The sequence below is a fragment of the Chelmon rostratus genome, chromosome 4 (genome assembly GCF_017976325.1).
Source record: "Chelmon rostratus isolate fCheRos1 chromosome 4, fCheRos1.pri, whole genome shotgun sequence".
NCBI lineage: Eukaryota > Metazoa > Chordata > Actinopteri > Chaetodontiformes > Chaetodontidae > Chelmon > Chelmon rostratus.
The window spans coordinates 23,449,787-23,462,418 of record NC_055661.1 but is presented as its reverse complement, the minus strand read 5'-3'; the positions used below and the strand labels follow the sequence as shown (position 1 = coordinate 23,462,418).

Here is a 12,632-nt window from a genome sequence, read left to right as displayed (position 1 = left end):
CTGTCTGTGCGCTCCAGCACATCCTGCCTTGGACCTTGGACAGCTCCGTCTCTCCGCTGCTCCACAAGCAGCCGCTGTGGACTTAGAGCTGCCCAGCATTCCACCTGCCACACGGAGAGTTAAGCTTTTTTCAATAAACTCACGTAAACCCTGATCTGCCTGTGACTGTTCTGTGCGTTCTCCTGTGGGTCCGCTCCCGGCAACACCTGACAAAAATACACAGTTTTTTCTCCCCTTTCTACTCACTGTGCTTTTAATTGGTCCTGCTTTGCTCTGCTATGCAAGTGTTCCTCTCCTGGCTAGTTATTCTTAAGTTATGTGACATTCTAAGCTGTAATTTTGAACCATGCAAGGCTAATTTTGCTCTGTGTAAAATTGTGAGTCAGTTTTACATGCACCAATTCTTTACCCTCTGAATTGCCCAAAATCCGAATCAGGCTGTGTCCCAGTACAAAAAAATTCTCAGGCTGTTCAGTCGAGGAAGGACGATGTCTGCTGCTTTCAAGCGTGTTGGGGTGGACCGGAACACAGTTGTTGTTACTGCTCCAATCGCAGAGCTGTTTATTGCTGCACCCAGCAAATATAAGGAACTCCTTAAAAGCTACAACTGCCAGTTGAAACTCAGTGAGTTTGCCACACAGTGTGCCACCTTAATTCAGGAGGATCCAAGAATAGTGGACACAGTTAAAGCCTTTAAGGTTTCTGGAAAGCTGCTTCCCCTGAAAACGCAGTCAGCTATATAGATTAAGCTGTAGTAGGACAAAAATAACTAGAATGATAAAATAGCTTACTAATTAGATTTTCATAATAGTGTCAAATGTTTGATACTGAAATATTGTCTGGCTTTATTTTTTGATACACAAAGATTGTTTTATGTTTTGTTAAACAGAGACTTTATTTTTCATTGTATCAGCAAGGTTTTATTCAGCTGTGTTTTTTTGTTCTATTTTTACATCAACAGAACAATTGTACATTTACAACATGTTGGGAAGTTGCAATAAATATAAATGCAATATGTTCTATATCCTTTTGTGTGGTGTCCCTCCTTCATCTGTTAAGAGAACTGAAACTTTTGTGAACCTTAAGGTATTGCCAGCCTCTAAATCTCATTTGTACATGCTTTACAAGGCAAAGATAGTGCTCGCTTTAGATGACCACATGCAAAATACTCAATTACCGAGTAGTAAATTCTTAGTAAATGCTTGAAATTAGAGCCCTGTGTGGGACTGTTTTCTCAATCCCGCTCCCGCTGAATTTCTGACCATTACCGCCCGCACCCAAAACATGTGTGTTACACTCCCGCCCGCACCCGCAGCATGTGTGTTACACTCCCGCCCACTCCCGCAACGTGTATATCCACTCCCGCCCGCACCAGCAAAACTCTGAGAATTTATGCCCGCACAATAATAGAAATGAATTTATTTTGTGTCTTCTCCTGTCCCGGAGAAAACACGTCATTTTATAGGCTATTAATAGATACTCATGGGGATGTTCGATTCGTTACCCTGGGCTGCGTGTCTTTGACGCACTGGTAGAGACCTTGTTTTAGCTTTTTTTCGATTTCAGTTGTTGACTCCATCATCCTGTCACTCCCGCAGTGTTTTTTTTTAGCTGCCTGTTCCCGCCCGCAGCAAAATTCAAACCACCCGCTCCCGCGAGATTTGTGTTGGGTGGGACCCAATCCCAATGCAGCCCTCCACTTGAAATCATGAATTCCTACAGTAACAACTGTTTATAGGACATGGATTGGAAATAAAATTAGCAAGTTTTTATAAAACATCTACTAACTCGCTCACTAACCATTAGTACAGGTCTGAGCAGTAAATGTGTACACCTTCTAAATGATCTAATAAAACACTGACAAATCCTAAATTACTGGTTTGCAACTGATGTAATACTTCATTTAGAAATGCAGAATGCACCAGTTCTAAAGTATGAAAATGAAATAATTATCATGTTATAGATGAGCCTATTAATGAAGAGTAAATCATTTATAACTGTGATTATAAACTATACTACTGAGGAGTCAAGCCTTATAAATGATGAACTCAGTATTTAGTGATGCTTAAGTAATGCTTCATAGTGTATACTCATTATAAAGTGTTACCGTGAGTTCCAGTGGCTTGTAACTCAGTAGCCATGAATGAAGTCGCTGTGAATGTATGTCATGTTGTGTTTTTACCAATGATTTAGAGGTTTGTGAGCCAAATCAAGGAATCATTTATTAGTCATTAGCAAATGTGTTGAAATGTTTGTGAACAATGAATCATTTAATTTCATTAACTAATAGCTGATACATGACATAATTGATCTTCATTATTGTAGAGAAAAGTTAACAGTTTAAAGTTTGATTGTAAGGTTGAAGAGTGTATATTTATGAAATCTTTATTCCTGTCGTCATGAAGAAATTCAAGGACAAACAGAATATCTTATAAACAGTGTCTCTGAAGATTCTCAAGTCATCAGGTCATCTTGGTTATCCAAGAAGGGTTGTATCAAAAGGCAGCCGGACTTGGTTGGAGAGATTTAAAAATGTTTCGAAATGGAGAAGCAGACACAATAAACCTGAGGTCCTGATCACACAACAGTGAAAGGTTGACACCAAAAGGTTTTCTCTCCAAAAGCGCGTCGTTAAATCTTATCTATTACACATCAGTTGGCTGTAAAATGGTTGAGTGAGATGCTGCCTAGTTCAGCGAGCCTTGGCATAAACCTTGAAGGGGTGTGGTACATGTGTAGCTCCAGTAACTCCCTCTGTACTCAGCTCAACTCCATCAGGAACAGAGAAAGAGAACTTCTGTAGTAAACCAACAAGAAACAGGAACAGCTCCATCTTGGCGAGGCCTTCTCCGAGACACACACGTTTCCCTGAAGAGTCCACAAACACACAGAAAGGTTTAAGAGCTCTGGATGAAACTTATATTCTGGTTCAGGATGTGCCAAAGGTTGAGGTGAATGTGGTTTACCTGCAGAGAAAGGCAGGAGAGCCTCTTTCTTCACAAACTTTCCCTCAGCATCTAGGAAGTGTTCCGGGTTGAAGCTGTCTGGAGTCTCCCATTCAGTCTTGTCGAACAGCACAGAGGTCAGGTTGGGCAATACGGACGTACCCTAAGAAACAAGATTCGTAGGTCAACACCAAGCATTGTTGCAACAACACTTTTTCATTCCTCAAAAACTTTCAGGAGGTTATGCTGTTGAAATGCACCTTGGGTATGAAGTAACCACCCAGAGTTGTGTCCTTGGCAGCCATTCTGGGTGCACTGAGAGGAATAATGTTTCCGACCCTCTGGATCTCGTGGATGACAGCATTAGTGTAGGGCAGGTTCGCTCTGTCAGCCATGGTGGGCTGGCGGGTCTGTCCGATGACTCTGTCGATCTCTGCCTGGACTTTGCCTAGAAATACAAGAAAATTGAAGGAATGAGCATGTGACTATTACTTTTTTCAAGACAGACTTGAAAAAATGTGAAGCTTTCCATTCACTCCCTCCAAAGCTTATTCACAAAAAACGATGATTGAAGACAATAGGTTGCTCCCAAAAAACATTTTCTCCTTCAGTAAGTTTTAGCTTCATAGCTTCAGTGGCCGTACTGCTCTGTTATCTCAAAGATTTATCCAGTAACATACAAACATGGACATCAAACTTAAACATATTGCCTCTAAATGCCAGTAAATTCTTTTTTGTAAACTTTGACAGAGAACATGACCCATACAAACAATCTCTTTTATTATTGGTCATTAATTGTATGGCAATGTTGCTGTGTCATGTGGTCTGTCAGTCCATCACTTTGGTCCAGACTGAAATATCTCACCAACTACTGAATGGATTGCCAGGTAGAGCAAGGCATGCAGAGCATGGCTGCATACTTGTTTGGTGTTCTTTTCCTGTTGTTTCCATAGGCTGCATAACAAACAGTGGACATAGGCACCATGATGTCACCCATTGGTTGTGGACTGCATTTTTAAGCCCCAAATTACGCATTACAGCCATCGCCATGTTGGCTTTTAAGAGCAAAACGTGAACGTGTTTGGGTGAGAGGGTGGAGCTGCCATGGATCTACATTGCTGTGCCTCCATTCTGGTTGGATCTGACATGATGAAACATGGTAGCCATTTGTAACCGCATACGAAATCATACCCTGTTTTAGAATCTATTTCATTCTAAATGGGACCACAATGATTGAACTGAACATCATGCTGTATTGAAGAAGACTCCAAACAAGTGAATGAGACCATAAACTTACTGTTTACTTGGTAATAAATCAATTGAGAAGTCGAGTAATTTTCTTATGAACTTACAGACAATCTGACTGTTTTGCAACCAGTAGAGTTGCCCCCAGCTGGCCCCTGAATGCAGGTTCAGGGCACTTCCGCCTTCACACTCAGAAGTTCCATCCACTTATTAAAATGTCTGTGATTGTTTTTCAGTTGGCTCATTGTAGAGCCTCGCATGTCACTTACCCTGGATTTCAGGGTTTTTGATGAGGAAAACCAAAGCCCACCGCAAAGTGGTGGAGGTTGTCTCAGTTCCAGCCAGGAACAGATCCAGAGAACACAGGGCCAGATTGGTCTCAGTGAAGCCCAGCTCAGTCTCTTTGTGCTATTCAGAAATGCAGAGAGGACACAGTTGATTACAGAAGGGGCTACAACGTACAATTTGTGCAATGTTCCCCCAAGACTATTCTGCCTACTCCTGCCACATTGCACTCTGATTGGCGAGTACTTTTTGCATCTATGTGAGTATGAAAGAGTCTATTCTAACCCAAATCCTGATCTTTTCCAAAACCTAATCAAGTGGTTTTGGTGTCTAAACCGAACCAAACTGCGACTCAAAACTGAAAATAAAAAAACAAACAAACAAAAAAAAAACAACAACAATAATGAGTCAAACATTGTTTCATGTGGGATGCAATCCCGTGTCCGGCATGATAGTGTTGTGTTTGACCCATTTATCCACCACAACCTCCTCCCAACTTGAACTTTGTCACTCTTTATGTTGTCAGCTGAAGGCGTTCTGACCAATGAGCACTAGCCAATCACAGTACATTAGGGTGGGACAAGGTGGAACAGTCTTTGGAAAAAAAAACAATGTGTGCACAATGCATTTTTTCACATACATTCTCCATTTCAATGATGAAAGCGTCAATGTAGTCCCGGGGATTGTTGTAGTCCAGGTCCTTCTTGTGGCTCTTCACCTCCTCGCTGATGAAGTCTCGGAGTGTGTTGAAGTAGCTGAACATTTTGTTGTGAGGACCTGGCAAGTGCTTCATCACTCTCGGGAATGACTCATACAGCTATTCAGAAGAAAGCAGTAAAAGAGAGAATGGTTCATCCTTTGTGATAAGCTATGAGCACGGTCATTGGTCTCTCAGTTGGTTCAAGATTGGCTTCCACAATCCCACCAGAATGCAATCGCTGAACTAATGAGGTATTACTGGTTTACCTGACCCCATGCAGAGCCCTCCAGATACAGAACTTCGGACAGATACTTCAGCATAGTCTGGAATTTGTGGTCGCTGTATTCAAATCGTTTCCCCATCACCAGCTGGCAAATGATGTTTGAGACAGCGTTGTTGAAGAGATCTGTTGGGTTGAATGGTTCACCTGGAGGAAACGTTGGCCACTGTTTAGACAATTGCTGAAGAGCTGACATGGCTGACTATGACTCTATTTTCTACTCATTGTGCACCACCTTTTTCCTTCTCTATCTCCTCTTGCAGGTGTCGGATCTCCTCACAGATACTCTGCTCCATGGTGTTTTTGCCCAGGCCAAAGGTACGTAAGGTAGACAAAGCAAAGCGCCGCTGTCTCTTCCATATTTCACCATTGCTCATGAACAGTCCATCTAAACACAAACATGTAGAGGAAATAGGGTTAATGGTTCAGGAAGACTATTTTCTGCACAGCATGGGACAAGAGATTTGAACACCTGTGGTTCCTGAGTAAAATCTGTCTGTGATCGGGCTGTATGGTCGATCCACAAAGTTCTCGGCTTGTGCTACAATGGCTTCTTTCACCATCTTGTATCCAGACAGAAGCACCATCTTGTCCCTGCCGAGGCGGACGCTGAACACATTCCCATAGATGTCAGCCAGCTGCAGACAATACATCAAGGAACAGTGAAGATCAGTAACACTTTACTGCATCATATGAACTTTTGGATGACAGACAAATGGGCCACCAGCTGTGCCGAATGTGCGTGGAGGTCAGAATATGCATTTATATTTACAATTCCACCACCAGCTGTCAGTATCTGCTGCTGCAGAACTAATAAAAGTAATTGAAATGGTTTCCACTTTTTTAGTTTATTGCCAAAGTTAAACATGTTGTTATTGTTTACATTTGCCACATCCTGAGAGGAATTACACCATCCAGTGAAGCACCTTGAACTGTAAATTCAGTTAAGTTCATCAGATGAATCAAATCTAAATGTATTAGAATGTCTCCATAAAATTTACACATAAAAGTGAAAACTTGCACAGCAACAATTAGTTGAAAAATTAAACTAGAAAGCACTTCAAAGCGCTTTAACAAATCTAAAACATATTGATACAAGCCTTTCGCAATGATATAAACCTTAATATTTACCTTGGTAAAATATTTGTCCGGATGTGTTTTGTCCATACTCAAGAAATTTCCAACAAAAGGAAGACCCCATGGTCCTGGAGGAAAATTTGGAGGGTTCTTGTTTTTGAGGAAGTCTGCTATTAGGATGAAAACAAAAATAAACAGGAATATCCCCTTGAGGTCAAAACTCAGCAAAAAATTATCAAGCCACATTGTTAAAGAGTGTTCAAGCAGCAGCAGGAGGAAGGTCGGAGCTTTTCAAGGCTTTTGTCCTCCTCACTTGAAAAACCTGTTGTTTTATAATGCTTGTTTGTACAAAGGTTCTTGTGATAGTGTTCTTACATAACCACCTACAGACATGCCTCCTTTTCGCAAGACCACTATCATATGATAAAAACTAAATTAATGATCTAGCACATGATTCACAGAATGTTCTCTTACATTAACCATTAACAGAACAATAAATTAATTTTACCTGAATATAGTGATATCATGGCAATCATTCATGAGCACGGCCATCTCAACTCAGCAGTCAGTGAGTTGACTGCTGAGTTGTAACAGAAATGTAAGTCAAGCTGCTACACAGCTAAGAAATTTAGCATCATGGTCAGTGGACAGAAAAAGCTCCCTCTGGGCTCAGATGAAGGACCACTTTTTAAACTTTATTCTCTTACAATCACTTATGTTTTCACAAAGGTTTTCAAAATATGAAGAACACCGACAAACATTACAGAATTGTCAATACTTTTTGCAAACACTGTGTGATTGTGTTAAAGGTATAATAACATTTCCATATTAAAATAAGTAAAAAGAACTAGACCTATGTTATATTTTGATAAGTGATGTACCCACATTATCCCAAATGTTTCCAACAATATTAAAACGTAGAGAAACTGTAATTGTATTTGAGTTAACGGTGCGTTTCATTTCGTCACGTGTTTATAGCTTCATATCCCGTTTACAACCTTAGTTTCTATAACTCCGAGGGAAACATGGGATGATGTGTCAAAGAGTGAGGAAGGAATTAGTTCAGGGAACGTGACGTTCCCTCATCATATGTAACCTCATCGGTGAATTTTTGTGCCTGTGTCACATCAAATACATTTTCATGGGTGGTTTGCAAGGCAGGAACAATCCTAAAATCTTTGGGGGAATGGGTGAAGCCCTCCATGCTGGGCATTTCTCCAGGAACAGGAGAGAAGGTGAAGCATTGGAGGAGGATCATAAAGAAAAGGAACAGCTCCATTCTGGCCAGATGCTCCCCTAAACACACACATTTACCTGCAGGGAATCAGTGGCTTTAGATTAAAAGAGTCCCAAATCACATCATGAATATCTGTAAGCTAAATCATTGAAAGTGGAATGTAAAAAATACCAGCTGACAATGGTAAGAAGACATCTCTTCTGTGAATAGATAGATAGATAGGTAGGTAGGTAGGTAGGTAGGTAGGTAGGTAGGTATACTTTATTTATCCCAAGCTGGGAAATTGCAGTGCAGCAGCAGCATTACACAGTGAAATAAGTGAAAAATCGTGAAATAAGACTATAAAGAACAAACTATACATGATAAAATATCAAAATAGCGAGCAGTAAAAAGATTATATACATAATAATAAAATAGCAAAATAGTAAACAGTAGTAATGAATAAGTATTGAACAAAAACGAATATCTACAGCAAATGGCAGTGTGTAGAAAATAAAGTGTATCGTGACTGTAAGCATAACACAGTGAAAAAAGTGAAAATTTGTGAAATAGGACTATAAAGAACAGACAGCAGATGGAGAGGTGATGTGCGGGGGGCTAGCCATTTGGGACAGTGTGGGTGTGTGGGTGGCAGGGGGCGTCTGAGAGGTGGCAGGAGGTGAGCTAAACCTGTTAAAAAACTGGTTAAACTGGTTTGCTCTGTCCAGGCTCCCTGATGTCTGCCTGTCCTTCCCCTTCATCCCTGTGATGTGCTTCATTCCCGTCCACACATCTCTCACACTGTTCTGTTGGAGTTTGGCTTCCAGCTTCCTCCTGTAGTCGTCCTTGCACTTCCTCAGCATATCTCGGAGTCTGTGCTGCACTCTCCTCTGCTCCTCTCTGTCTCCAGACCTGAAAGCCCTCTTCTTCTCGTTCAGCAGTGCCTTCAGGTCGCTGGTGATCCAGGGCTTGTTGTTGGAGAAGCAGCATACAGCATGGTGGTGTCCTCACAGAATCTGATGTACTCTGTGATGCAGTCGGTCATGTTGTCAATGTCCTCCCCATGTGGCTCACAGAGTACATCCCAGTCTGTCGACTCAAAGCAGTCCTGCAGTGCTTCAGTGGCATCATGTGTCCCCTTCCTTACTGTCCTGTTGTGCTTGGGTTGTCTTTTCACCAGAGGGACATACCTTGGAGTCATCCTGACCAAGTTGTGGTCTGACCTGCCAAGTGGGGGGAGGGCAGTGGCGTCATATGAGTCAATGGCGTTGGCATAAAGACGATCCAGGGTTTTATTTTCTCTGGTGGGGCAGTCGATGTACGGATGAAAGTTATTAAAGGTGTTGTTCAGTGAAGCATGATTAAAATCACCTGTAATAACCATGAATGAATCCGGGTGTTCAGTCAGTAGGTTAGCGGCGGTGGAGCTGATGACGTCACAGGCTACTGCTGCATCAGCTGACGGAGGGATGTAAACGGCGATAATAATGGTGGACGTGAACTCCCTCGGTAAATAATATGGGCGCATTCCCACAGCCAGCAGTTCAATGTCGGGGGTACAGAGACCTTCCTTCACGTTAACATGTCCGGGGTTGCACCACCTCTCACTGACATAAAGTGCAAGTCCGCCACCCTTTTTCTTCAGACTTTTGGAAAAGTCTCTGTATCCTGGGACCTCAACGCTGCTGTCCAGGATGTGCGAGTGCAGCCATGTTTCACTGAAGCAAAATAAGCTACACTCACGGTATTCCCTCTGGGTCTTCACCAGCGCTGCCAGCTCGTCCGTTTTATTCCCCAAAGACCTCACGTTTCACGTTATAATCGCCGGGACCGCTGGTTTGTGTCTTCTCCTTTTTTCCCTCCTTTTCACTCCAGACCTGCAGCCCCGGCTTCTCCTCCGTAACTCCTGCGGGACCACAGGTCTGTCTCCGGGCAGCAACACGGGTATACACAGCACAATCAGCTGTTCGCGCATGTAAACAATGCTCCCACTGCTGCCATCGGCATAGTTCCCAGTTACAAAAAGTAGGGAAAGTAGAAGAAAAACACGGACAAAGGTAGCAAACTTAAGTCCAGCCATTGTCACAACTCTAACAAACAGGTTGTGATTGATCAGAAAAAAAAAAAAGAATGAACGGACAAATAAACGAAACTTAAAAAACATGACGGGAGCTGCTGCTACAGGCTGCCACCTGGGACGGCGCCAAAAGCGAAAAAAAAAACTGGCCCTCTGAATCCAAGAAATGCTCTAGATTGAAGGTATCTGGAGTCGCCCATTCATTCTTATCAAACAGCACAGACCCAAGCATTGCATTAATAAAGCAAGTCATAAAACATTGGCATCAGTTGTCGAAGTAGTTGTAGAAATAATTTACAAATTTTATAGCTTGTTATCCACTCTTGGGTGGGTCCGGTCACAGTCCTTTACCTTAGGTAAGTATCCTCCCAGTGCGGTGTCTTTACCTGCCATTTTAGGGAATCCCAAGGGAACAATATTTCCCTTTCCTTTCCTTTGAGTCTCATGGATGACAGCTTCTGTGTAAGGCAGGTTGGGTCTGTCGGCCACAATGGGTTGACGTGACTGTCCGATGACTCTGTCTATCTCTGCCTGGACTTTCTCTGAGTGAGGAAGCAGAGTCACCGTCTCACTGGACATCATTCACTTGACACAAGACCAAACTGTTTATAATGCTTAATGTGATTGATGAACTACCTACCCTGTATCTCTGGGTAGTGCAACATGTACACGAGGACCCAGTGTAAATTGGGGGCAGTTGTTTCTGTACCAGCCTCAATCAAGTCCAGAGTGCAAACCTACAAAGTTTCAGCCAGCCTGGGGATCCTCCTTTTTCTGGCAGCGCATAAGCAGAAAACGCTCTTATTTTTTGACACTGCACACCAGGGGTGCCCAATACGTCAATCGCGATCTACCTGTGAATGGGTAGTGTGGGTAGATTGCATGGCATTAACAAAGTAGACATCAGCCCATCATCTGTCCTCACTATGACATTTACCACTTAATTGACGTACGGGGCAGCCAGTCTAACATCTGACCTTTTTTGACACATGTGTCACCACACATGCGCATGCATACAACCAAGCTGCAAAGCTTGCAAGCTGCTGCTACTGAAAAACTCTAGCAAGCCAGCGAGATAACCTCCAATTTATTTCTTTTAAACTTAAAGGATATAAAAATGAGTGGGGGAGCTAAACAAAGTAAGAAGTCAAAAATGTACCACTTCCATATTGAGTGGGAGGTGGACTTTTTTTTCACTATGTCATTTTTGAAGTGCCTTTGCCTCATCTGCCAGTAATATCAGTTAATATCGGTTAATGCTTTCAAACGAAAAATGCAAAATCTCTCCTCACATCTCCAGCGCCATGATTTGGCAAACTTCCAGAACCTCACGTCAGAGCTGGAGACGCAAGGGAAGTCATGTGCAACTTGACAATGCACGCTACACAGAGCAGATTGACAACTGTCTGTCAGAGTTTGACAAATGGTTTCAAGATTTTGCTTTACTCGAGCCAATCGCTACATTCATGTGCTCCCCTTTTCAGGAAGATGCTGAGGTTGTTTCACTTGCATCAAAAATTGCAACACTGTTTCACCTGAACTCTTCTGGAGTGGAGGATGTGATTTTGTCACGACAAGCTTACATTCAGCTGAAGTCCAGAGCTCATGGACAGTTCTGGAACTGACTCACATAGAAAAAGTACCCCAACATGAGGAAATGTGCTTCCTCCTTGACTGCATTATTCGGCTCCACTTATTTATGTGAGTCTGCCCTTTTCCACATGAATATCATTAAGTCCAAGTACCGTTCCACCATGACTGAGAGATAGCAGGGTTCCACTCTTCCTGGTGCTCCTCGACTTCCTTTTTCAGGAAAGTCATGATCTCTTTCTAGTTGGCAAAGACAGTCTGGTGAGGTCTTGGCAGGGACTGGTGAGGTCCTGGCAGGGACTGGTGAGGTCCTGGCAGGGATGGCATTGTACAGCTATTGATAGTACAAACTCAGATCAGTGATGGACCCAGTTTGTTTTGTGGTCACAACATGTTAGTCGAGGCAGATCAGGAATTACCTGAGTCCGAGCCAAGCCCGTGAGCATGATGGCTTCTTGGTCTAACTCCAGAACCTTATGAAAGCTTTGATTGCTACAACACATTTTTGAAAAGCATTCTTAGCTTACAGAATTTTTTCACACCTGCCGAAAACTTTTGCACAGAACTGTGTGTCATGTTGTGTTTTAACCAACGACTTAAACGAGGTTTGTGACACAAATCAATAAATCATTTATTAGTCATTGACAAATGTGTTGAAATAGTTTGATTGGAAGGTTGAAGAATGTATATTTTTGAAATCTTAATACATGTTGTCACAAAGACATATGAAGACCAAGGGGGCGTCTTATAAACAGTCTCTCTGAAGACTCTCAAGTCATCCAGGTCATCTTGGTTATCCAAGGAGTGTTTGTTAGGTCGTTGTCTGTGTTTACCCCGTTGTCAGTGATACCTTGCCACTAGTAAGTGTTTTCCCTTGGTTTGTCTTTGCTCATGTCCGTGCTATGTTCCCTGTGAGTGTTTCCTTGTATTGTCATTGTCTCGAGCCATGCCACAGTCCATGTAAGTTTGTTTTCTGGTGTTGTCTTTGTCAATCGGCCATGTCACATTCTTTGTAAGCGTTTGTTCCGTGTTTCCCTATGTTGCCATCGTGTTCTGTGTTAACCCCATTTACCTTTGTGATTGTTTTTCCTTAGTTCCCAGAGTTTTGGTTTAGTTTCCTTAAGTTGAATAAATTTGTTAATTTGAACCAGCGCCCCCTTGTGTGTCTGCATCTGGGTTCAACCTATAGCTCCTTTAAATCCCCACCTCCCTGACAA

General features: G+C 42.4%; 1 protein-coding gene and 1 pseudogene across 1 annotated transcript; both read right to left on the bottom strand.

Annotated features, from left to right (window-relative positions):
• Positions 1–1,399: 1,399 nt before the first annotated feature.
• LOC121605106 (cytochrome P450 2J6-like) lies at positions 1,400–6,800 on the bottom strand. Its single transcript, XM_041934884.1, has 9 exons — positions 6,587–6,800; positions 5,928–6,093; positions 5,691–5,843; positions 5,442–5,602; positions 5,116–5,292; positions 4,460–4,598; positions 3,206–3,393; positions 2,967–3,108; positions 1,400–2,868 (listed from the first exon to the last, which is right to left on the bottom strand). The coding sequence occupies exons 1-9, from the start codon at positions 6,776–6,778 to the stop codon at positions 2,693–2,695; spliced, it is 1,494 nt and encodes a 497-aa protein (XP_041790818.1). The 5' UTR covers positions 6,779–6,800; the 3' UTR covers positions 1,400–2,692.
• Positions 6,801–7,589: 789 nt separating this feature from the next.
• On the bottom strand, positions 7,590–11,918 carry LOC121605476 (annotated as a pseudogene).
• Between the last annotated feature and the right edge of the window lie 714 nt (positions 11,919–12,632).

Excerpts from the sequence above, each read along its gene's own strand:
- LOC121605106 (XM_041934884.1), bottom strand. The coding sequence starts at position 6,778 with ATGTGGCTTGATAATTTTTTGCTGAGTTTTGACCTCAAGGGGATATTC. Across the intron at positions 5,844-5,927 it reads ATTTTACTCAGGAACCACAG|ATGGACTGTTCATGAGCAAT; the intron begins GTGTTCAAATCT and ends GTTTGTGTTTAG. Across the intron at positions 5,293-5,441 it reads AGGGCTCTGCATGGGGTCAG|CTGTATGAGTCATTCCCGAG; the intron begins GTAAACCAGTAA and ends TCTTCTGAATAG.